The following is a 26,989-nucleotide window of genomic DNA, read 5'->3' on the forward strand; positions in this document are numbered from 1 at the left end:
CCCGATGGTAGGGGAGAGGAACCACAGTTGGGTCGGAACATGGATGGCCTGACATAGGTCTTCCTCATACAGGACTCTGACAGTAAAGCTTGGTGAAAATATTAAAGAACTTTATTGCAGGAAGGGAGCAACACAATGTCACATGGCAAAGAAGGAACGTATGGGGAAAATGTCCAGGCTTATAGGAGAGCTTGTAAGCAATGTTAAAGATTCCAGAGAAAGAAGTACTTGTGAGTGTTGGTACTAGATAATAGTGACTAAAGAACTTGTGGGTGATGTTATTAAGGATACTGGTGATTTGAAGAACTCGTGAACGGTGGTTAAAGACTCTGCAGATTTGAAACACTTGTGAACGGTGGTTAAAGACACTGGGGATTTGTATGACTTGAGAGCGGTGATTAAAGACACTGATGATTTGTATGACTTGAGAACGGTGATTAAGGACACTGATGATCCGCGGAACTTGTGAACGGTGGTTAAAGACACTGGGGATTTGTATGACTTGAGAGCGGTGATTAAAGACACTGATGATTTGTATGACTTGAGAACGGTGATTAAGGACACTGATGATCCGCGGAACTTGAAAGCGGTGGTTAAAGACACTGATGACTTGTATGACTTGAGAGCGGTGATTAAAGACACTGATGATTTGTAGAGCTTGAGAGCGGTGGTTAAAGACACTGATGATTTGTATGACTTGAGAGCGGTGATTAAAGATACTGATGATTTGTAGAACTTGAGAGCGGGGGTTAAAGACACTGATGATTTGTAGAACTTGAGAGCGATGGTTAAAGACACTGGTAACTTGCAAAACTTGGGAGCGGTGTTTAAAAACACTGATGACTTGTAGAACTTGAGAGCGGCGTTTAAAGACACTGATGACTTGTAGAACTTGAGAGCGGCGTTTAGCCCGCAGCCCACGCTGACTCCAAGAAGCACTGGTGACTGGATTGCAGAGGAACACACCAGCCGCTGGATACGCTGGAACTGTGCAGCAGCTGACAGCTGAAAGTGCCGGAGACACTGGGGTACGACTGCAGAGAGATTCGCCGGGAACGAGAGCACTGGCATCCACTTCAGGGGAAAAGACGATACTCAGGCGCCGAGGCTCTGCCCGGCATCTGACTTTGAATCTCCCGCCTCCGCTGGATTGGCGGAACAGTCTGATGACATCACCCGCTCCCCGCCCATGCGATGCCGGGCGCCACGGCGGCGCCCCCGCCCCGGGGAACCGCGCCAGCCAGACGCCGGAGCCCGCGGACCACCGAAGGCGGAGGCCGCAACACCGACCAGCAGGCACGCAGGGGTAAGCGCGGCGAACGCCGCCTATGGCGTGTGACATAGTGGGTCTGATTCAGAGATGGACACTATTTGCATCCCTGCAATAAAAAAAGATGCTAATGCAGCAGGAGGTGTCTGAGGACAAAAGACGCCCACTGGCGGCATCGCAGTTCCGTGTGCTGCGTCCGAAGACGCAGCATCAGAACACCTTAGCGACCGATAGGCCATCTGAGTGAGCAAAAGGCTATTTAGAATGGTCATCACAGCTCCGTAGCCGAGGCCAATTAATCTGAGCTGGAAGTTGCAGACACTGGGCTCGCCACTCCCAGAAAACAGGGCAACATGCCTCCATTTTCAGGAACACTGGCTATTGCCACATATTCCCCGTCTCCAAACAGCCGCAGCATGTCAACCATACTGCATTTTAGGGGTACTGCAGCTTAGGGGTACGAGACCTGCACATGCGCAGTGGAGATCATGCGCAGATCTACAACCATCATAGATGTACGGAAACAATCAGGCTTACGCACATCTCTGAATCTGGCCCAGTGTCAGAAACACTTACAGTGCTTGGGTATGGAAACTTACAAATTGGTAAATGTTGCAAGATGATATCTGTATGTAGCTACTTGATCATGTGCTTTACGTTTCATGTTATATTTTTATGCTACATCCACATGACATGAAGATTTCTTACTTCATAAAAGTCACACCCAGCCATCTTTTTAGGTGTGTGTATTCCTACAAGTTGTGTTACCTGTCACAGGGCTCCGGGGCAGAACTCTCCTATCTCTAATCTGCAAAAGAAAAAAAACCTCAACGGATATTTCCAGTGTCAGCTGGAAGCTGTGATTGCACAGCAGGAGCCAGGAACCAGTTGGTATGGTTCCTGGTCATGTGACCACTGGGAATGCCGGTCCCAATGATGACTCTAAAAAGTTATATATAGGTTGTGTGAGCAGCCCTCACTCCCTGCTCTTCGAGCCACTCTGTCTGTGAGGAAGAGGTGCTTGCTACAGTGTCATTGCTTGTAGGAAAAGTAAAATAAATAATAAAAAAATACCTAAACTAAATTGTTTATTTAGCCCTACTTCTCCCTTGTTAGTGTCAGATGGGGACTTTCAACAGAGTTTTATTGATTCCATGCAACAATGGTAGTGTATTCACCAATCACTCCAGTGTGGCACAATAGAGGAATTTCAGCACCATAAATGCTAGTGATTATCTAGCTTGAAAAGTGTTAGGGGTGATTCAGGGTTCCAGCATACGCTTACACTTAGATAGCATGCATGAACTATGGGAGTCATTGCGACCCGATTGCTCGCTGCAGTTTATCGCAGCGCAACGAACGGGTCGGAACTGCGCATGCCAGACGGCCAGCCCCCTCAGGCAGAGGCGGTCACTGGGCGGGAGGGGGCTGGACGGCAGCGTTAAGCGCCATTTAGGGGGCGCGGTCTGGCCAACGCAGGCGTGGCCGGACCTTTGGGGGGGGCGGGCCGCGGCGGCTGCGTGACGTCACACGCAGCCGCTGCGACCCGGGTAGCAAAGAGGTTCTCCCGGCCAGCCACAGAAGCTGCGCTGGCCGGAAGTTACTCCTCAAATGCAAAAGCATTGCCGCTGTGCGATGCTTTTGCATTTCTGCGGGGGGGCGGCACTGACATGCGGGGCGGACTAGCCCTGTGCTGGGCGTCCCCCCGCATGTCTGAGTGCCTGATCGTAGCTGTGCTAAATTTAGAACAGCTACGATGAACTCGGAATGACCCCCTATATGTGACAGTTTCACCCATATGCTGAGTTGTACACAGCTATGTGATCGCACCACCCACATCCAGAGGTGTAGCTAGGCGCCATGGTGCCCGGAGCAAGGGTATGTTTTGGCACCCCCCTCCCCTGTACTCAACTGGGAGCCTAGCCAATATGTGGTGGCACGTTACATTTGAAAAGAAACAATATTTAAAACTCCTAAATTAATTGGGGACAATACTGGTTCTATACCTTGTGGAGCTCAGGTGCTGTAGCAGCTTGAGAGGCTGAGCTTGAGAGACTGAGGGGTAGATGTATTAAGCTTGGAGAAGTGATAAAGCAGTGATAAATGCAAGGTGATGACGCACCAGCCAATCAGCTCCAATATGTAAATTTACAGTTAGGAGCTGATTGGCTGGTACATTATCACCTTGCATTTATCACTGCTTTATCACTTCTCAAGGCTTAATACATCTGCCCCTGAGTGAGGCGCTTCAGCTTCTAATGCAGAGAGAGGTGCTGCAGCAGCAGCTGGGGCAGAGAAAGGTGCTGCAGCATCAATTTAGAGAGAAGTACTGCAGCAGCCGTGGCAGAGAAAGGTGCTGTTGCAGCCGAGGCAGAAAGAGGTACTGCAGAGAGAAGTGCTGCAGCATCAATGTAAAGAGAAGTGCTGCAGCAGTTGTGGCAGAGAGAGGTGCTACAGCAGCTGGGGTATAGAGAGGTTCTGCAGCAGCTACGGCAGAGAGAGCTGAGGCAGCAAGTAGAGACATGTGCTGCAGCTTCTAGTAAAGAGAGAGGGGCTGCAGGGGGAGAGAGTGGTGTAGCAGCACAGAAGTAACCCTGCTGCACAGCTACAAGCAGACAGTGAGACATATTAAGAGGCAGAGCTCCGGCATGTGCCGGCTGTCAGTGTCTCCTGTTGTCACCTCTGGCCTGCCCTGTTCCCTACCTAGTCTCCATGTCCGAGTCAGTGTGTGCCCCCTCTGCTTCTCCTTTTCCTGCTCTGTGGCTGCCAGTACAGTGGCCCGTGGGAAGGGGGTGGCGGGCAGCAGCGCGCCCTCTATCTTTTTCGGCGCCTGGAGCTCGCGCTCCACTGGAGCCAACCTTGCTACACCCCTGCCCACATCTAAATACTTGATTCCATAGACGGATCCATGAGTGCACACAACTCCACATAACCCGCAGTATGGTCTACATGTCCGCACTGAACTTAGCCGCTTTACAAATGCCCACCCAGTTGCGCCCATTTAACTGATGGGAGAGCAGATGGGTCATGTAATGTAATATAATGCTCATCTACACTAGATACACACCCAGTTGCCAGTTCAGTAGGTGCACTTTGCCCCCTTCGCCCCCAGAATAGCTCAATGCTTTTTGGCATGGATTCAACAAGGTGCTGTAGACATTCCATAGAGATTCTGGGCCTGATTCAGTGGTGGCCAGAATTAAAACATCAGACACAAGCTCCTGATATTTAATTCTGCATATGCATCCAAGGGCCTAATTCAGACCTAATCGCAGCAGCAATTTTGTTAGTAAATGGGCATAACCATGGGGGTCATTCCGACCTGTTCGCACGCAGTGGTTCTTCGCTGCGGTGCAAACGGGTCGGAACTGCGAATGCACGGCGCCTGCAATGCGCACGCACATCGTTGCCCAGCGACAGCCGTCGCTGGGCAATGACCAGAAGAGAGAAGAAAGTGATCGCGATCGCAAGAAGATTGACAGCGGGGAGGCGTTCCGGGGCAGATACTCACCATTTTCCGGGTGTGGAGATCCGAACGCAGGTGTGTCCAGGCATTTGGCGGCTGTCTGACGTCAATCCCGGGACCTTCATCGCTGAAACCGTCACACAGGGTAAGTAAGTCTGACCCTGGTCTTGTTTTGCAGGATACTTTTTTAGCATAGCAGGGCTGCACAAGCGATCGCAGCCCTGCTATGCTAAAATACACTCCCCCATAGGCGGCGTCTAGTTGAGAGCACGAGCAGCAAAAAGTTGCTACGTGCGATCAACTCGGAATGACCGCCCATGTGCAGTGCAGGTGGGGCAGATGTAACATGTGCAGAGAGTTAGATTTGGGTGGGGTGGATTCAAACTGAAATCTAAATTGCAGTGTAAAAATAAAGCAGCCAGTATTTACCCTGCACAGAAACAATATAACCCACCCAAATCTAACTCTCTCTGCGCATGTTATATATGCCATCAACTGGGAATGACCCCCTTGGTTTTGCCAATTTGCTAACAAATTTGCTGCTGCGATCAGGTCTGAATTAGGCCCCAAGATGCACAGCATATTCAGATATATCCCAAAGGTCCTCTGTAGGACTGAGATCTGGTGACTGTGGAGGCCATTAAAGTACACTGAGCTCAATGTCTTGTTAACAGAACCAGCTTGAGATGATGTGTGGTTTGTAACATGAAGCTTTATCCTGTTCAAAATAGACATTAGAAGTTGGGTAGACTGGCCATAAAGTGATGCACATGGGGCAGGATTCAGTTGTGGTTGGAGTAGCGATTGCTGCTGCTTACATAGAAGCAACGGTGATAGCACTAATATGGTAATGCAGCAGGAGGCGTCACACCTTCTGTATGCATTAGTGATCTCAACTGTGTTGCATCAGATCATCTGCGATGCTATCAGCCAGCTGCATGACCCATGGGGTTGTGCAAGTCAGCCGCTGCAGATGCAGCAAACAGACCAGGAGATCTCAGTCTTCTGATGGAGATCTTGTCCTTGTCACTCCCCCACAATGGTGGTGACTTTCCTCCAGTTTGGGAAATAGAAGCCATCGTCAGCGATTCACCATCCCCAGACGGCATCACACTCAGTCACTAACAGTCTGATGCTGTACTGCATCCTATGTTGCAGACCTGTCCTGCGCGTACGCAGTACGGGTCCGGCGCCTGCGCAAAGTACTGAACATCAATACTTTGCAGCATGCGCCGCAGTAACATGAACTGAATCAGGCCCATGGTCAGCAACAACTAAGATGTTACATTTAAATGATGTTCACTTGGCCTCGATGCGCACCCCCACTGCCAGCATTCTGGAGGCCGGGATGCCGCTGTCGGTTTAGTGACAGCCAGCATCCCATCCAACGGGATCTCATACCGATCCTCTTTAGTGTAAAACAGATTTATGGGGATATCGGGCAGGATTCACAGTTGTATACTAATGCTGCCGTAGATGCAATATTTGACTCAGAGGATGTAAAAAAATATGCTAATGTAACAGCCGCCAGGATTTGTATAGCGACGTCCTTCGGCACCTTCACAGCTTCCTGCAATTGTGTACACATTCACAGCATTCAGGAAACATTGACTTCCTGAGGGAGTCTCTGGTCATTCAGAATGGCCGCCGTAACTGAGATGCCGAGGACATGCAGGCCGATGATACACACCCCTAAAACGGTCCCGACCCGGCCACATTTTTGCCACCACTCCCCGTTAACTCCCACACCAGTCAATCAGTTGCAAATGAATCCTCACTGCGACTGTAATCACAATGCAATCGCTGCACAAGCACAATTTGGCAGTGACAAATGCATAGATCACGATACTCAGTTACAAAAACATTGCCGTAACATGCAACTATTAATCAGGACCATTGTTCAAAGCTTGGACAGAGATAAAGTACTAACCAACCAGCTCCTGACATTTTTTCATACACAGCTTATAACATGACAGAAGCTGTTTGGGCAGAACTTTATCTCTCCACCTTATCTCTCTCCAGACTTTGATAAATATTTACCTTAGGGCCAGATTCAATCACCCGGGGGTTGTGTTGCACTGTTTCTTCTACCAGGTAAAGTGCCTGGAGCTATTCAGTTAGAGATCGGTGAACATCCCCCTAGCAGCCCTGAGGCAACAGTTAACTCTTATTTCTGCTCACAGTCCCCGGATGCAATTGAATCTGCCCCTCAGAGAAAGTCTTTACAATGCTCAGCTGAAAGGATTTGAACTTTATTAACCTGAAGTGTTTTTTTTAGTATTACTAGTACTACATAACCATACTGTATATACTGAGTATATGTTATGCTTTGTAGGTTTACCTGGTCGTCTTTCAGAGTGGATCGTAGTATTATGACACTCCTGTCTGGGCAATACACTGAGCCTTTTGACATTGAATTCCGGGAACTTTATGCCATATCAGAGGAAATAAATCTTTTCAAAGAACTGTGCTTACCAGATGTTCGGCCGAGTCCTATGATCAGCGCTAGACCACGTTCCTCCACTGTTGCACGCAAGCTCATTAACCCCAAATACTCATTGGTGGTGGGGAGAAGTCCGGCTCCTGGGGAAATGCTAAGATTTGGGTCTCCCAATCCACCAGCTGCTGGAGATGATGGGGAAAACGAAGGGGAGAAAAGAATGGCCACATTCCTGGAAGATCTCATTTCTATAGCGCAGGAAGAACCAGAAACTGTGGTGTTGGACAATCTTCCCAAAGTCGCTGTTCCCAATAATAAAGAGACTGGGAAAACCAGAGAAGAGAGTGGGGCAAACAAGTCCCCCAAAAAAATGAGTTTTAGATTATTCAAGAAATCACAACCTCCCGCTCAGGAAAAGGAGGTAGAGGGGGGATTTGTAATATTACATAAACCAAAGCCTGCCTTGAGCAACAGCTTCAGGAGTCAGCAAAATCTGGCTACGTCAGGTAAGGCCGCACATTTAAATTATCATAGAAACCATTACTGTTGTTGGAAATGGTTATTTTAGCCAAATATACACTTTGTCTAATATAATGCATCCTATTTATTACAGGTTGAGCCTCCCAAATCCAAAAATCTAATATCCAAAATCCAAACATTTTTGAGCGTAACTGATATAGTTACACTTTTGCTTTCTGATGGTTTAATGTACACAAGGCCCCTCATTCCGAGTTGATAGCTCGCTAGCTGCTTTTAGCAGCTATGCAAACGCTAAGCTGCCGCCCTCTGGGAGTGTATCTTAGCTTAGCAGAAGTGCGAACGAAAGGATCGCAGAGCGGCTACAAAAAAAGATTGTGCAGTTTCTGAGCAGCTCCAGACCTACTCCTACCTTGCGAACACTTCAGACTATTTAGTTCCTGTTTTGACGTCACGAACACGCCCTGCGTTCGGCCAGTCACGCCTGCGTTTCCCCTTGCATGTCTGTGTTTGTATCTGACACGCCCGCGTTTTTCCACACACTTCCCGAAAACGGTCGGTTACCTCCCAGAAACACCCACTTCATGTCAATCACTCTGCGGCGAGCAGTGCGACTGAAAAGCGTCGTTAGACCTTGTGTGAAACTACTTTGGCTGTTGTGAAAATACGTCACGCATGCGTATTGCGCCGCATACGCATGCGCAGAAGTGCCGTTTTTTTGCCTAATCGCTGCGCAGCGACCGAAAACAGCTAGCAAACAACTCGGAATGACCACCAAAGACCAGTATCCTACTATGCGCTGTAATTTACCGCATGGCAAAAATTAGCTTTTAATGTATTTTTTTGCAAAATGGTCATTATTGGGCTATACAATTATAGCCTATTTTTACTGTGCGGTAAATAACCCTATGTGTTTTCGTGGCAGTGATCACGGCTTTGAAGAACACTTTTCGGGGATTTGGTTGTGATTGCCTGAGGTAGGCGGAACAAGCCCCGAGATAAGTGCTGGCAGTTGGAACTTAGAGGATAGCCCTGGGGGAGATAATTAGCCGCAGTAAATTCATGCTGCTAATTGGATAACTCCAAACTTTGTTTCATGCACACAATTATTAAAAATATTGTATAGAATTACATTCAGGCTAGGTGTACATTATAAGCCTTGTATTGTAAGGTGTAAATGAAACATAAATGTATTTCATGTACAGATTTTGGTCCCATTCCCAAGATATCCCATTATGGTATGCAAATATTCCAAGTACAGAAAAATCTGAAATCCAAAATATTTCTGGTCTCAAGCACTTCTCATATGGGAGACTCACCCTGTACTGCGTACTATGGCCCTCATTCCGAGTCGTTCGCTCTGTAATTTTCATCGCATCGCAGTGAAATTCCGCTTAGTACGCATGCGCAATAATCGCACTGCGACTGCGCCAAGTAATTTTACAATGAAGATAGTATTTTTACTCACGGCTTTTTCTTCGCTCCGGCGATCGTAGTGTGATTGACAGGAAATGGGTGTTACTGGGCGGAAACACTGCGTTTTAGGGGCGTGTGGATAAAAACGCTACCGTTTCCGGAAAAAACGCAGGAGTGGCCGGAGAAACGGGGGAGTGTCTGGGCGAACGCTGGGTGTGTTTATGACGTCAAACCAGGAACGACAAGCACTGAACTGATCGCAGATGCCGAGTAAGTCTGAAGCTACTCTGAAACTGCTAAGTAGTTTGTAATCGCAATATTGCGAATACATCGGTCGCAATTTTAAGAAGCTAAGATACACTCCCAGTAGGCGTAGGCTTAGCGTGAGCAACTCTGCTAAATTCGCCTTGCGAGCGATCAACTCGGAATGAGGGCCTATGAACCTCTGACTAAGGGGGGTAACCAATTAGCAGCAATATCCTGTTCTTGCTGCAAACAAATGCAAAAATGCAGCTTTTTCGCAACCCACAATATCGCAGCTATCCAGTTACCACTTGGAAACCCCCTTAATGACTAATTAGGCACTTTGAAGTTTTTAATTATTTTTAATTAGCCAATAATGTTAGTTTTGGGGTGGAAAAGCGCAGCCAGGCACACTTAGTCATTGCTGCGATGCGTATGCACGTGCGTACGCAATGCAGCAACGATGAGCCAGGCTACGTCTGTATATTAAATTTATCCAATATTGGGGGTCATTCCAAGTTGATCGCTCGCTGCCGTTTTTCGCAGTGCAGCGAACAGGTTACTACTGCGCATGCGTATGCACCGCAATGCGCACGCAAGTCGTACGGGTACAAAGTGAATCGCTGCTAGGCGATGGATTTAACGAAGAATCCATTCGCACAGCCGATCGCAAAGAGATTGACAGGAAGAGTTTGTGGGTGGCAACTGACCGTTTTCTGGGAGTGTTTGGAAAAATACATGCGTGTCCAAGCGTTTGCAGGGCGGGTGTCTGACGTCAATTCCGGGACCAAAAATACTGAAGTGATCGCAGCGGCTGAGTAAGTCCAGAGCTACTCAGAAACTGCAAAAAACGTTTTCACCCCGCTCGGCTGCACACGCGTTTGCACACTTGCAAGCGATCAACTCGGAATGAGGGCCATTGTGTTGCATGGCACATCATTTTTATTTGTCTCTATTTATAAGCGGAGACAAGGTTAGTCCTACAACATCATGATATGGAACACTGCTCACCTTAAATAAACACTAAGAATTTGCACATATATTAACCTGCTGCTGACTGCCCTCTGTCATCATTTTTGCTGATGTGATAAAGAATCCTCTTATGTCACTCGTTACACTTTTTAAGTATTTCATGGGCCACAAGAGGAACTTTTTGGATACATTAGCATAGCAACAGTATACCAACCACACCAGTGCCAAAGGGCTTAGTCTGACACTCTGACCGCTTTCACACCGCAAACCCGGGTCAGACCCTTTCACACTACACTTTCAACCCAGGTTAGTGCAGGGTTGGCTCCTTTTAACTCAACCCGGGTCAGAAATTAAAACACCATGGATGTCATTTTAAATGGACTTTTTTGGGCTCAGAAAGATGAGGTGTCAGAAGGGGAAAAAATGAGAGGGTGGGGACAGCTCACAGCATTGCAGGAATCGTGGCTGACAGAGCTATGTTTTTATACACAAATGCATCTTTAGCATACCTCCCAACTGTCCCGCTGTCCTACCTGCGGGCCACAGTGTCTCGCGGAGGAGGGGGGGCGGGGGCAGTTGGGAGGCTCCTCTCGCTGTGCACATGCGTCTATTCACAGGTGACAGAGGGAGAGGGGGCATGCCAGCAGCTCAGAGAGTGCTGGGCATGCCCCCTCAGTGATGGTACAAGTGGGCGTGACTCACGATCAAGGCTCTGCCGCGAGGCCATGACCCTTTCGGGCATGCGCGCCGCAAAGGTCCCTCTTTGTACTTGTAAGAAGTTGGGAGGTATGCAGTAAGCTGCCTAGCAATCTCTGCCTCACCCCTAATTCTTAATAGCTCTAATTGTTAATGCTCTCTGTTGCTCTCTGTCTTAATGCTCTCCTGTGTAGCAGGGGTCAGGCTGCTGACATCATCAAGGCACACAAAGAACAGCCAATCAGCACTTTTACATGAATGCAGGATTGAATAACCCGGGTTGGTACTTTAGAGTGCACATTGACCTGGATCCAACCCGTGTATATGCCCCCTCCCCTCCTGCGCCTGTGTAGCCATGTAAGAACCAGTCCTGTTTAACAGTTACATGAGTCTCCACTAGGAGTAGTGTCAGATGACAGTACTGCATATCATTGCCTCAAGGATTCATAACTACTGTAAAACATTACCAACATCTGCTGAACAGGCTACACAGGTCCTTCCGTATGTTGCAGGGCACAAACTCAGATTCTCAGAACATTTAGCTAACACATTGTTTGAATATTTTATTTTATTTCTCTATCGTCCTAGTGGATGCTGGGGTTCCTGAAAGGACCATGGGGAATAGCGGCTCCGCAGGAGACAGGGCACAAAAAGTAAAGCTTTAGGATCAGGTGGTGTGCACTGGCTCCTCCCCCTATGACCCTCCTCCAAGCCTCAGTTAGATTTTTGTGCCCGGCCGAGAAGGGTGCAATCTAGGTGGCTCTCCTAAAGAGCTGCTTAGAAAAGTTTAGCTTAGGTTTTTTATTTTACAGTGAGTCCTGCTGGCAACAGGATCACTGCAACGAGGGACTTAGGGGAGAAGAAGTGAACTCACCTGCGTGCAGGATGGATTGGCTTCTTTGGCTACTGGACATTAGCTCCAGAGGGACGATCACAGGTACAGCCTGGATGGTCACCGGAGCCTCGCCGCCGGCCCCCTTGCAGATGCTGAAACAAGAAGAAGGTCCAGAATCGGCGGCATGAAGACTCCTCAGTCTTCTTAAGGTAGCGCACAGCACTGCAGCTGTGCGCCATTTCCTCTCAGCACACTTCACACGGCAGTCACTGAGGGTGCAGGGCGCTGGAAGGGGGGCGCCCTGGGAGGCAATGAAAACCTATTTTTGGCTAAAAATACCTCACATATAGCCTCCGGGGGCTATATGGAGATATTTAACCCCTGCCAGAATCCGTTAAGAGCGGGAGACGAGGCCGCCGAAAAAGGGGCGGGGCCTATCTCCTCAGCACACAGCGCCATTTTCCCTCACAGAAAGGCTGGAGGGAAGGCTCCCAAGCTCTCCCCTGCACTGCACTACAGAAACAGGGTTAAAACAGAGAGGGGGGGCACTAATTTGGCGTTAGAAATATATAAAAAAGATGCTATAAGGGAAAACACTTATATAAGGTTGTCCCTATATAATTATAGCGTTTTTGGTGTGTGCTGGCAAACTCTCCCTCTGTCTCTCCAAAGGGCTAGTAGGTCCTGTCCTCTATCAGAGCATTCCCTGTGTGTGTGCTGTGTGTCGGTACGTGTGTGTCGACATGTATGAGGACGATGTTGGTGAGGAGGCGGAGCAATTGCCTGTAATGGTGATGTCACTCTCTAGGGAGTCGACACCGGAATGGATGGCTTATTTAGGGAATTACGTGATAATGTCAACACGCGGCAAGGTCGGTTGACGACATGAGACGGCCGACAAACAATTAGTACCGGTCCAGACGTCTCAAAAACACCGTCAGGGGTTTTAAAACGCCCGTTTACTTTAGTCGGTCGACACAGACACAGACAGGGACACTGAATCCAGTGTCGACGGTGAATAAACAAACGTATTCCTTATTAGGGCCACACGTTAAGGGCAATGAAGGAGGTGTTACATATTTCTGATACTACAAGTACCACAAAAGAGGGTATTATGTGGGATGTGAAAAAACTACCGTAGTTTTTCCTGAATCAGATAAATTAAATGAAGTGTGTGATGATGCGTGGGTTCCCCCCGATAGAAAATATGGGCGGTATACCCTTTCCCGCCAGAAGTTAGGGCGCGTTGGGAAACACCCCTTAGGGTGGATAAGGCGCTCACACGCTTATCAGAACAAGTGGCGGTACCGTCTATAGATAGGGCCGTCCTCAAGGAGCCAGCTGACAGGAGGCTGGAAAATATCATAAAAAGTATATACACACATACTGGTGTTATACTGCGACCAGCGATCGCCTCAGCCTGGATGTGCAGAGCTGGGGTGGCTTGGTCGGATTCCCTGACTAAAAATATTGATACCCTTGACAGGGACAGTATTTTATTGACTATAGAGCATTTAAAGGATGCATTTCTATATATGCGAGATGCACAGAGGGATATTTGCACTCTGGCATCAAGAGTAAGTGCGATGTCCATATCTGCCAGAAGATGTTTATGGACACGACAGTGGTCAGGTGATGCAGATTCCAAACGGCACAAAGGTGTATTGCCGTATAAAGGAAGAGGAGTTATTTGGGGTCGGTCCATCGGACCTGGTGGCCACGGCAACTGCTGGAAAATCCACCGTTTTTTACCCTAAGTCACATCTCTGCAGAAAAAGACACCGTCTTTTCAGCTTCAGTCCTTTCGTCCCTATAAGAGTCATATCTGCCCAGGGATAGAGGAAAGGGAAGAAGACTGCAGCAGGCAGCCCATTCCCAGGAACAGAAGCGTTCCACCGCTTCTGACAAGCTCTCAGCATGACGCTGAGACCGTACAGGACCCCTGGATCCTACAAGTAGTATCCCAGGGGTACAGATTGGAATGTCGAGACGTTTCCCCTGCGCAGGCTCCTGAAGTCTGCTTTACCAAGGTCTCCCTCCGACAAGGAGGCAGTATGGGAAACAATTCACGAGCTGTATTCCCAGCAGGTGATAATTAAATTACCCCTCCTACAACAAGAAAAGGGGTATTATTCCACACTATATTGTGGTACTGAAGCCAGAAGGCTAGGTGAGACCTATTCTAAATCTAAAAAAATTTGAACACTTACAAAGGTTCAAATCAAGATGGAGTCACTCAGAGCAGTGATAACGAACCGGGAAGAAGGGGACTATATGGTGTCCCGAGACATCAGGGATGCTTACCTCCATGTCCCAAATTTGCCCTTATCACTAAGGGTACCTCAGGTTCGTGGTACAGAACTGTCACTATCAGTTTCAGACGCTGCCGTTTGGATTGTCCACGGCACCCCGGGTCTTTACCAAGGTAATGGCCGAAATGATGGTTCTTCTTCGAAGAAAAGGCGTCTTAATTATCCCTTACTTGGACGATCTCCTGATAAGGGCAAAGTCCAGGGAACAGTTGGAGGTCGGAGTAGCACTATCTCGGATACTGTTACAACAGCAGGGGTGGATTCTAAATATTCCAAAATCGCAGCTGATCCCGACAACAAGTCTCCTGTGCTTAGGGATGATTCTGGACACAGTCCAGAAAAAGGTGTTTCTCCCGGAAGAGAAAGCCAGGGAGTTATCCGAGCTAGTCAGGAACCTCCTAAAATCAGTGCATCATTGCACAAGGGCCATGGTAAAAAAATGGTGACTTCCTTCGAAGCAATTCCAGTCGGCAGATTTCATGCAAGAACTTTTCAGTGGGATCTGCTGGACAAATGGTCCGGATCGCATCTTCAGATGCATCAGCGGATAACCCTATATCCAAGGACAAGGGTGTCTCTCCTGTGGTGGTTACAGAGTGCTCATCTTCTAGAGGGCCGCAGATTCGGCATTCAGTTTTGGATGTTGGTGACCACGGAGGCCAGCCCGAGAGGCTGGGGAGCAGTCACACAAGGAAAAAATTTCCAGGGAGTGTGATCAAGTCTGGAGACTTTTCTCCACATAAATATAGCTAAGGGTAAATTTATAATGCTCTAAGCTTAGCAAGACCTCTGCTTCAAGGTCAGCCGGTATTGATCCAGTGGGATAAAACATCACGGCAGTCGCCCACGTAAATAGACAGGGCGGCACAAGAAGCAGGAGGGCAGTGGCAAAAACTGCAAGGACTTTTCGCTGGGCGGAAAATCATGTGATAGCACTGTCAGCAGTGTTTCATTCCGGGAATGGAAACTGGGAAGCAGACTTCCTCAGTAGGCACGACCTCCACCCGGCAGAGTGGGAACTTCATGGGGAAGTTTTCCACATGATAGTAAACCGTTGGTAATTACCAAAGGTGGACATGATGGCGTCCCGTCTGAACAAAAAACGGGACAGGTATTGCGCCAGGTTAAGAGACCCTCAGGCAATAGCTGTGGACGTTCTGGTAACACCGTGGGTGTACCAGTCGGTGTATGTGTTCCATCCTCTGCTTTTCATACCTAAGGTACTGAGAATTATAAGACGTAGAGGAGTAAGAACTATACTCATGGCTCCGGATTGGCCAAGAAGGACTTGGTACCCGGAACTTCAAGAGATGCTCACAGAGGACTTATGGCCTCTGCCGCTAAGAAGGGACTTGTTTCAGCAAGTACCATGTCTGTTCCAAGACTTACCGCAGCTGCGTTTGACGGCATGGCGGTGGAACGCCGGATCCTAAGGGAAAAGGCATTCAGGAAGAGGTCATTCCTACCCTGGTCAAAGCCAGAAAGGAGGTGACCGCACAACATTATCACCACATGTGGCGAAAATATGTTGCGTGGTGTGAGGCCAGGAAGGCCCCACGAAGAAATTTCAACTCGGTCGATTCCTGCATTTCCTGCAAACAGGAGTGTCTATGGGCCTCAAATTGGGGTCCATTAAGGTTCAAATTTCGGCCCTGTCGATTTTTCTTCCAGAAAGAATTGGCTTCAGTTCCTGAAGTCCAGAAGTTTGTCAAGGGAGTATTGCATATACAACCCCCTTTTGTGCCTCCAGTGGCACTGTGGGATCTCAACGTAGTTCTGGGATTCCTCAAAACACATTGGTTTAAAACCAGTCAAATCTGTGGATTTGAAGCATCTCACATGAAAAGTGAACATGCTCTTGGACCTGGCCTGGACCAGGCGAGTGTCAAATTGGTGGTTTTTTTCTCAAAAAAGCCCATATCTGTTTGTCCATTCGGACAGGGCAGAGCTGCGGACTCGTCCCCAGTTCTCTCCCTAAGGTGGTGTCAGTGTTTCACCTGAACCAGCTTATTGTGGTGTCTTGCGCCTACTAGGGACTTGGAGGACTCCAAGTTGCTAGATGTGGTCAGGGCCCTGAAAATATAGATTCCAGGACGGCTGGAGTCAGGAAAACTGACTTGCTGTTATCCTGTATGCACCCAACAAACTGGGTGCTCTTGCTTCTAAGCAGACTTTTGCTAGTTGGATGTGTAATACAATTCAGCTTGCACATTCTGTGGCAGGCCTGCCACAGCCAAAATATGTAAATGCCCATTCCACAAGGAAGGTGGGCTCATCTTGGGCGGCTGCCCGAGGGGTCTCGGCTTTACAACTTTGCCGAGCGGCTATTAGTATTTAGTCAGGGGCAAACACGTTTGTAAAATCCTACAAATTTGATAACCTGGCTAAGGAGGACCTGGAGTTCTCTCATTCGGTGCTGCAGAGTCATCCGCACTCTCCCGCCCGTTTGGGAGCTTTGGTATAATCCCCATGGTCCTTTCAGGAACCCCAGCATCCACTAGGACGATAGAGAAAATAAGAATTTACTTACCGATAATTCTATTTCTCGGAGTCCGTAGTGGATGCTGGGCGCCCATCCCAAGTGCGGATTATCTGCAATACTTGTACATAGTTACAAAAATCGGGTTATTATTGTTGTGAGCCATCTTTCAGAGGCTCCGCTGTTATCATACTGTTAACTGGGTTCAGATCACAGGTTGTACAGTGTGATTGGTGTGGCTGGTATGAGTCTTACCCGGGATTCATAAATCCTTCCTTATTGTGTACGCTCGTCCGGGCACAGTATCCTAACTGAGGCTTGGAGGAGGGTCATAGGGGGAGGAGCCAGTGCACACCACCTGATCCTAAAGCTTTACTTTTTGTGCCCTGTCTCCTGCGGAGCCGCTATTCCCCATGGTCCTTTCAGGAACCCCAGCATCCACTACGGACTCCGAGAAATAGAATTATCGGTAAGTAAATTCTTATTTTTTACTTTAAGGCTAATTCGCTATCCAGAAGTCGGTTTGGGTTGGGTTCACTACTTAGGCAGTCAAAACTTAGAAACCATAATGTCAATAGGGCCCTCCTCCTCTCTTAAGACGCCCTTGCTTTAAATCTAGTGTCTAGGAACGTGTAGAACCTTCTGTAGCTATGACCCATAGAAGTAAGATCTCTGGGTGCTATGAGCATAACTCTCTGCAGGACAGTCCCGCTTTGAGGGCCCTCTCCCACCATCACAGTCAGGACTACTTTGTCCAGATCACAGCCAACTTTGGGGGGTATATTACATTGACTGCTGCCCTGTTTTTAGGCACTTCGGGGACTGGGGGTATTAATTAGAGCACCCACTATCATTTTTAGATGTTTTCTATGCTCTGACTTTTATTATTAAAAGAGATGCATGTCTTTAACTTTAAGTGGTAATTCACTACACAATAAAAATAAATATTTTGCATGTCCATGTTATCTTGGCTGTAACAGTTTTAGCTTTATTGTAGTTACGATCTGCACCAGCGGCTGCTTCTGCCTGTGATTCCCGCGGTGTCTGTCTTCCTCCATCAGTGTGATGTCACCAGGTCATATGGGAGCAGTGTTGGGCAGGCTGATATGTCTCACTTGTGCACATGTGCGGGACTGATGCTCCAGCTGTGATTAGCAGGGCATGCTTCCAATTGAAAGCCACTGCTACTGTCAGGCAGCCTGTCACCTGGGTGTCGGATTCCTAGGTAAAATCTACCACTGGTCTGCACTAATACCAGTAACAGAATTTTGACCATCATTGCTAATAGTAATAGCAGCAAGAAAGGGAGGGGAGCGAGAGGGAGTGAGAGAGATAGAGAGTCTCAGGGAGGGAAAGTGAAAGAGAAGGGAGAGTGTCAGGAAGAGACAGGAAATAGAGAAAGAGATAGAAAGTCAGGGAGAAAGAGAGTCTCAGAGAGAGAGAGTATCATGGAGAGGGAGTCAGGGAGAGAGTGTGTCATGGAGAGGGAGTCAGGGAGAGAGAGTGTGTCAGGGAGAGGGAGTCAGGGAGAGAGTGTGTCAGGGAGAGGGAGTCAGGGAGAGAGTGTGTCAGGGAGAGGGAGTCAGGGAGAGAGTGTGTCAGGGAGAGGGAGTCAGGGAGAGAGTGTGTCATGGAGAGGGAGTCAGGGAGAGAGTGTGTCAGGGAGAGGGAGTCAGGGAGAGAGTGTGTCAGGGAGAGGGAGTCAGGGAGAGAGTGTGTCAGGGAGAGGGAGTCAGGGAGAGAGTGTGTCAGGGAGAGGGAGTCAGGGAGAGAGTGTGTCAGGGAGAGGGAGTCAGGGAGAGAGTGTGTCAGGGAGAGAGACAATGTTAGGTAGAGAGATAGGGAAAATCCCCCCATTTACCACATTTTCCAAATGTACTAAGTCCCAGCTGCCTGTCAGCGCTGCGGAGGGGATCACCAGGTTTTGCTAGCGTTATCCCATAGAAGCCCATGGGCTTTTCTCTGCAGCGCTGGTGTGACTCCCTCCCAGCATGCCCCACGGCCGCCCCTGTCACTCTGCGCATGCGCACAGAGGCGGATTGGCCATAGGGTTCACAGGGAATATTCCCGGTGGGCCGACGCACCCGCGGGTCCTGTTTTGTTTGAGGACATGTGGTCCTATTTATAGACATAATAAATAAGATGCAAAATAATTTGCATATATGAAAATTACTGCCACTTAGCCTGTGATTGCAGATGATCTAGTGTATGCTCTCTCTGCCTGCTGACATACAGTATAAGATTGAGTGAATAGTGATTGGGATACGGTTGGTGTAATAAGCAAGAAAATATATCTTTCTAAAGAATTTTATATAGTTTCCTAAATTCTAATATAATGTGCTCATAATATTTAATTTTATTTCCTTTTAACTTCCCCCTTGATGCTGGACATGCCCACTGTTCGGAAAGTCTTGGGGGGAGGGTGCTGCTGCCATGGCCCATGGCTAGACCTTACACCTCTGGTGCTGCCCATGTGGGGCCACTAGTACAAATTTTTCCAGGGCCGTTTTTTGTTCCCAATCCGCCCCTGCATGCGCACAATGACTCCGGGGGCCAAAACACGGAAGTCAGGGAGCCGCCGGGATCGTGAAGGACAGCTGTTATCGGAAAAGCTGTCCTTCGCAATACTAATCGCATATGTAACATAGAAACATACAAACATAGAATTTGACGGCAGATAAGAACCACTTGGCCCATCTAGTCTGCCCCTTTTTTATTTTATCCTTTAGGCAATCTCAACCCTTTTTTAACCTTAATTCTTTGTAAGAATATTCATATGCCTGTCCCAAGCATGTTTAAATTGCCGTACAGTCTTAGCCTCTACCACCTCTGATGGGAGGCTATTCCACTTATCCACTACCCTTTCTGTGAAGTAATTTTTCCTTAAATTTCCCCTGAACCTCCCCCCCTCCAGTCTCAATGTATGCCCTCGAGTTCTAATACTTCTTTTCCTTTGAAGAATGTTTCCCTCCTGAACTTTGTTAAGACCCTTGATATATTTGAAAGTTTCTATCATGTCCCCCCTTTCCCTTCTCTCCTCCAAACTATGCATGTTAAGATCTTTTAGCCTTTCCGGGTAAGTTTTGTGATGTAGGCCATACACCATTTTAATTGCCCTTCTTTGTACACTCTCTAATGTATTTATATCCTTCTGGAGATAGGGTCTCCAGAACTGAACACAGTATTCCAGATGAGGCTGTACCAATGACCTATACAGTGGCATTATCACTTCTTTTTTCCTGCTACTGATTCCTCTCCCTATGCAACCAAGCATCTGACTTGCCTTTCTCATTGCTTTGTTGCATTGCTTTCCTGCCTTCAATTCACTTGAAATAGTGACTCCTAAATCTCTTTCCTCCTCAGTAGTTTCCATTATAGTACCCTGTGATACAATACATAGCCTTTGGGTTTTTGAGACCCAAGTGCATGATTTTGCATTTTTTAGCATTAAACTGTAGTTGCCACGTTCTTGGCCATTTCTCAAGCCTACCTAGGTCATTAATCATTTGTTTGACCCCTCCCGGTGTGTCTACCCTGTTGCATATCTTTGTATCATCTGCAAAAAGGCATACCTTCCCTTCAATACCATCTGCAATGTCACCAACAAAGATATTAAAGAGAACTGGACCAAGTACAGATCCCTGGGGTACTCCACTGGTAACATTTCCCTCCATAGATTGCACTCCATTAACTGTTTCCTATCCTGCAACCAGGTTCTTATCCATTTAACTGATTTATAATCCACCCCCAGGCTTTCAAGTTTATTTAGCAGTCTGCGATGTGGGACAGTGTCAAATGCCTTACTAAAGTCTAGATATGCTACATCTACAGCTCCCCCTTGATCTATTATTTTCATCACAGAGTCAAAAAAGTCAATAAGATTTGTTTGGCATGATCTCCCACCAGTAAATCCATGCTGTTTTGGATCCTGTAAGTTGTTTGATTTAAGATATTCCACTACTCTTTCTTTTAATAGTTTTTCCATTACTTTCCCTACTACTGATGTAAGGCTTACTGGTCTGTAGTTACTTGCTTCTTCCTTGCTTCCACTTTTGTGCAGTGGAACTACATTTGCTCTTTTCCAGTCCTCTGGAATAGCACCTGTATTTAGTAACTGGTTAAATAATTCTGTTAAAGGTGTAACCAGCACATCTTTTAGCTCTTTGGGTATCCTTGGATGTATCCCATCTGGTCCCATTGATTTATCCACTTTTAGTTTTGAAAGTTCTGTTAGGACCTTCTCCTCTGTAAATGTATTTTCATCTACCTTATTTTTATGAATGTCCTTGCAACTTAACTGTGACCCCATCCCTTCTTCTGTAGTAAATACTGAGCAAAAATAATTATTTGGGTGATCTGCTATTGCCTTGTCTCCCTCCACCAAATGCCCACTCTCTGTCTTAAGTCTTATTATTCCTCCATTTGATTTTCTCCTTTCACTTATATACTTAAAAAAAGTTTTGCCCCCTTTATCTACTGACTGGGCCATTTTCTCCTCAGCTTCTGCCTTTGCACATCTGATCACTTTCTTAGCATCCTTCCGTCTGTCCAGATACACCTCTTTGTCGTTATTATTTTGAGTGTTTATATTTCCTAAAAGCCATCTTTTTTTGCTTTCACACTAGTTGATACTTCTTTTGTGAACCACACTGGCTTCCTTTTCCTTGTGCTTTTCCTAACCATTTTGATACAAAGGTCTGTTGCACTTAGCATTGCACTTTTCAGTTTTTTCCACCTCTCCTGCACTCCTTCCAAGTTCCTCCAGTCTGCCAATGAATCACTTAAACATCTCCCCATTTTTGCAAAGTCAGCATTTCTAAAATCCAACACCTTTGTTTTTGTGTGACAGGAGTTGGATCCTGTCTTTATACTAAACCATACTGCTTGATGATCACTGGATCCCAGGTGCTCACCCACATATATATCAGATATCCTATCACCATTTGTAAGAATTAGATCTAATATTGAGTCTTTGCGAGTGGGCTCCCTCACCAATTGCTTGAGAGATGCTCCCTGTAAGGAATGTAGAAATTTGCCACTTGTAGCTGAACTTGCAAAAGACCCCTCCCAATTTACATCAGGTAAATTAAAGTCTCCCATGATTATGACTTCTCCCTTAAAAGCCATTTTAGAGATGTCCAACAATAGGTTCCTGTCCAAATCCTGCCCCTGGCCTGGTGGTCTATAGATCACCCCAATGCGAATAATGTCCTTCTTCCCATTTTCTATGGTGACCCAAAGGGCCTCAGTTTTGGCTTCAATATTTTGTATTAAAGTAGCATTTATGCTTTTTTTCACATACATTGCTACCCCTCCTCCTATTCTTCCTATTCTATCTTTCCTAAATAAATTGTATCCTGGTATAGCTAAGTCCCAGTCATGATTCTCATTGCACCAAGACTCTCTAATTGCCACAAAATCCAGGTTATCCCTTGTCATTATCGCAATTAGCTCTGGAATTTTGTCTCCTAAGCTCCTAGCATTTGCACACATAGCTTTAAGAATTTTGTCTGTGCATTTGTTATTAGTAGCCATGTCCAGAGCGTACAAAATAAATGACAAGTTTAAAGTTGACATTACCTGTTTGGGGATGTTGCTCAGTATTTGTTTTCTTTTACTAATCGGTAATCATACTCTGTCCTTTACACCATGACTACACCTTACTAAATATAAAGATATAGTACACCTGACCACAATGGGTAAATGTTCAAAGGAGGTAAACACCAGTCAGTATGCAATAATAAAATGTTTCACCGAGCAACTTCCCCACACATGCAATGACATTTACAAGAAATCATTACATCAAGAAACATACATAAGTTTGCCTAAGAGAGAACTGTAGTGAGCAGATTGGGGATGCCTTTTCATAGGTTTTTAAAAACAGATAATATGCATAAGATGAATTACATACTTTTGTAAGTAAATATGCGATTAGCATAGTGACAGTTGGCGGCGATGTCTCTTAGTACATCCTGCCTATAGAGAGAGAGACAGTGTCAGGGAGAGAGAAAGGGAGAGACAGTGTCAGAGAGAGAGTGTATCAGGGAGAGAGAGACATATCGGTGAGAGAGAGACAGTGTCAGGGAGAGAGAGAGACAGTGTCAGGGAGAGAGATTGATAGAGACAGTTTCAGGGAGAGAGATAGTGCTGTATTCAAATAATATATCACGTCCATTCTCTTTTCTAAAGTGATCCCCGTTATTGCGCATATCGCGCCCATAGTAATCAGGTTTAGCTGTGTAAAGGGTTGGGAGCCCTCACTACCCCGGGGGTAGCGAGCTGAAATGATTATACCACGCCCGTCAGCAGAAACAGAATGGGTCTGGAAGGGGGTAAAAAGAATTGAATACCGCCCATAGAGAGAGACAATGTCAGGGAGAGAGATAGTGTGTAAGGGAGAGAGAGACTGTCAGGGAGAGAGAGTCAGTGTCAGAGAAAGACAGACAGTATCAGGGAGAGAGAGAGAGAGAGAGAGAGAGAGAGAGAGAGAGACAGTGTCAGGAAGAGAAAGAGAGTGTAGTCAGGGAGAGAGACTATGTGGGAGAGAGAAAAGAGAGAGGAGCAAGAGAGAGAGTGTCAGGGAGGGAAAGAGAGAGTGGGAGGGTGTCACACTCGCGGCGCTGCGGCTGCCGCGCTTACCGCTCCGGGTGCGCTGGGTCTCCCGGCGGTCGTCGCCCCCGGTGGGCTCCGGGTCGTCGCGTCTTGCTGGCGCTGCCTCCGGCGGGTTCCCGGGGTGTGGGCGCCGCCATTTCGCCCGGCATCCACGAGAGCGTGGTGAGCGGGTGACGTAATCGGCCCCTTCCGCCAATCAGGAGAGGGCGGGAAGTTCAAAGGCAGACGCCGTACAGAGCCCCGGCGCCTGAGTATCGTCTTTTCCAATGATCACCAGTGCTAGCAGCGTTCAGCGTGTTCTCAAGCTGAACGTCTCCTGTATTCCAGCGTTGCAGAGTATCTTTCAGTGGGACATTCCCTGTGCTACCAGCGTTACAGAGTATCTTTCAGTGGGACATTCCCTGTGCTACCAGCGTTACAGAGTATCTCTCAGTGGGACATTCCCTGTGCTACCAGCGTTACAGTGTATCTCTCAGAGGGACACCTCCTGTGCTTCCAGTATTACAGGGTATCCCTAAGTGGAACGCCTCCCAAACTTCCAGAGTTACACTGAATCTCAAATCCTCATTTATTTCTTCAGCATCGCTCACAAGTTCTTCGTTCTTCTGTGTGCTTCAACATCGTTCTCAAATCCTCATTCATTTCTTCAACATCGCTCACAAGTTCTTCATTCTTCTGTGTGCTTCAATATCGTTCTCAAATCTTCATTCATTTTTTCAGCATCGCTCACAAGTTCTTCATTCTTCTGTGTGCTTCAACATCATTCTCAAATCTTCATTCATCTCTTCAGCATCGCTCACAAGTTCTTAATTCTTCTGTGTGCTTCAACATCGTTCTCAAATCTTCATTCATTTCTTCAACATCTCTCACAAGTTCTTCATTCTTCTGTGTACTTCAGCATCGCCCCCAAGCCTTGGCGACAACTAATTCTTTAGCATTACAGGTTGGTTACAACCGCTAATTTCTGCATGAGGAAAACCTACATCCGGCCATCCCTGCTCCGGCCCAGCTGTGGTTCCTCTTCCCTACCATCGGAAGAACCCCCGAGTTCTCAACACTCCCAACCCAGGTCAGTGACAGTATACTCAGGCCACATGGACCCGGGGGATCGGAACCCAGGGTCAAGCGCCATCCAAAACTTGGCTTCCCGAGTTCAGAGTCAGGAGGCGGCACAGAGCCAGGTGATGCAGTATCTCCAGGAATTATCCGGCCGGCTGGATCAAATTCAGGCTTCCCTGGCTTCAGTAGTTCCGGCTCCTGCTCCAGTACCCGCTCCAGTAGTCGTCTCCAGTAATGTTCAATCCTCGTCTGGAACCAGGTCACGCCTTCAGCTTCCCACTCCCTCTCACTATAATGGGAATCCAAAGAATTGCCGAGGTTTTCTCAACCAATGCGAGGTGCATTTTGAACTTCTCTCACACAATTTCCCCACGGATCGGTCCAAAGTGGCATACATTATTTCCTTGCTTGAAGGTTCAGCGTTGGATTGGGTGTCTCTGTTGTGGGAACGATCTGACCCATTGGTTTCCAGTTACACTAATTTCATTGCATCATTACGAAGGATTTTTGATGCCCGGTAGAATGACCGCTGCTTCCTCGGACCTGCTCCGAGTCCGTCAAGGCTCCCGTTCTGTGGGACATTATGTAGTTCACTTCCAGACCATTGCCTCAGAACTACGCTGGAATAATGATGTTCTCAGGGCCGCTTTCTGGAACAGGCTCTCTGACCGTCTGAAGGACGAGCTGGTCACTAGGGATCTGCCGGATCCTTTAGAAGAGTTGATCTCACTCTGTGTCAAGGTGGATCTTCGCATGCAGGAACGAGGTGGCGAATGTAGTCGGTCGGATCGATCCAGATTCCGGCTTCTCCCACCTAAGCAAACAGTTACCCCGAGTCCGGACGAACCCATGCAAATCAACTGATCCCGGCTGTCCCCAGAGGAACGACAGCGCCGTCGTGAGGGTAAACTCTGCCTCTACTGTGGAGCCGCGGATCACTTTATCAAGTTCTGCAAGTCCCGTCCGGGAAACGGGCAAGCCTAGCTTGTTCTGGAGGAGTCAAGTTAGGGGTTACATCTAAATCTTCTCCGACAGTGGATTGTTTACTCTCCGTGTCTCTGTTTTCTGAGTCTATAGCCAAACCGGTTAAGGCCCTGCTGGATTCTGGGGCTGCAGGGAATTTTGTTTCTCTTACTTGTGTTCAGAGTCTGGGTTTACAGTTACAGTCTGTCAAACGACCTATTACGTTGACTGCCATCAATGGTACCAAAATATCCAATGGTCTTATTACAAGTCGCACAGAGCCAATCAAGCTGCAGGTCGGAGCTCTGCATCAAGAACATTTGGAGTTTCTAGTAATTCCGGAGATGCCTCACGATCTTGTTCTTGGTCTACCTTGGCTTAAAATTCACAACCCTCACGTCGAATGGAAGTCGTCACAAATATTGTCCTGGAGTTCGTTTTGTCACTCTAGTTGTCTCACTCCTGTTTACCTGCTCCGTGCATCTTCCAAGTCGGATGAGGAGCTCATTCCGGAGGCCTATCGGGAGTTCACAGATGTGTTCTCGGAACAGGCGGCCGATCAGTTACCACCCCATAGACCCTGGGACTGTCCCATTGAGCTTAGCCCAGGGAAAATGCCACCCCGGGGATGCACATATCCCTTGGCATTACCCGAGACCCAAGCTATGTCGGACTATATCAAATCTAATCTACTGAAAGGATTCATTCGCCCCTCTACCTCCCCGGCTGGAGCAGGTTTCTTTTTCGTGAAGAAGAAGGACGGGGGGGTTAAGACCATGTATTGATTATTGTGGCTTAAACGATATCACCGATAAGAACAAATACCCTTTGCCGCTAATCACAGAGCTATTTGATAGGGTTCGTGGAGTCCAGGTCTTCACTAAGCTCGACTTAAGAGGAGCCTATAATCTGATACGTATCCGACAGGGGGACGAATGGAAGACGGACTTCAATACCAGGGACGGCCAATACGAATATCTGGTAATGCTGTTTGGCCTCAGCAATGCCCCATACGTTTTTCAGGGATTTGTAAATGAAATCTTCCGAGATATGTTATACCAAAGCGTAGTGGTGTACTTGGATGACATTCTGATATTTTCTAAGAATCTTGCAGAGCACAGAGTACAGGTCAAAGAAGTACTTCTTCGCTTACAAAGGAATCGTCTCTACGGCAAGATTTCCAAATGTATCTTTGAGGTCCCTTCGATTCCGTTCCTCGGTTATGTCATCTCGGGTACGGAGCTTCGCATGGATCCGAAAAAACTCACTGCCATTCGGGACTGGACTCAGCCTCTCTCCTTGAAAGCGGTACAAAGATTCCTGGGCTTTGCAAATTACTACCGGAAATTCATTAAGGGATTTTCTACCATCGTTGCACCCATTACTGCCCTAACCAAAAAGGGGTCTGACCCAAGTCTCTGGTCTTCCGAAGCTGTAGAAGCGTTTGCCTGGTTGAAATCAGCCTTTATGTCTGCTCCGGTACTCCAACAACCGAATTTCTCAAAACCATTCTTCTTGGAAGTCGATGCTTCCTCAGTAGGCATCGGTGCCGTCCTTTCACAGTACTATTCTGATGGGAAGTTACATCCATGTGGTTTCCATTCTCGTAAGTTCTCTCCTGCTGAACGAAACTACACCATTGGAGATCAGGAACTTTTAGCAATAAAATCTGCCCTAGAAGAATGGAGGTACTTATTGGAAGGTGCTAAACACCTAATTACTATTTACACCAATCACAATTACTTGTTG

The 26,989-nt window shown here is 47.3% G+C and overlaps 1 protein-coding gene across 1 annotated transcript in view; it reads left to right on the plus strand.

Annotated features, from left to right (window-relative positions):
- The window catches only part of FAM83F (family with sequence similarity 83 member F), a 69,113-nt gene that overhangs the window by 25,301 nt on the left and 16,823 nt on the right, over positions 1–26,989 (plus strand). The window contains exon 3 of the mRNA XM_063940723.1: positions 7,072–7,682. Coding sequence (XP_063796793.1) covers positions 7,072–7,682 — 611 coding nt within the window. The remainder of the gene's footprint in view (positions 1–7,071; positions 7,683–26,989) is intronic.

The sequence above is a fragment of the Pseudophryne corroboree genome, chromosome 9 (genome assembly GCF_028390025.1).
Source record: "Pseudophryne corroboree isolate aPseCor3 chromosome 9, aPseCor3.hap2, whole genome shotgun sequence".
Lineage (NCBI taxonomy): Eukaryota > Metazoa > Chordata > Amphibia > Anura > Myobatrachidae > Pseudophryne > Pseudophryne corroboree.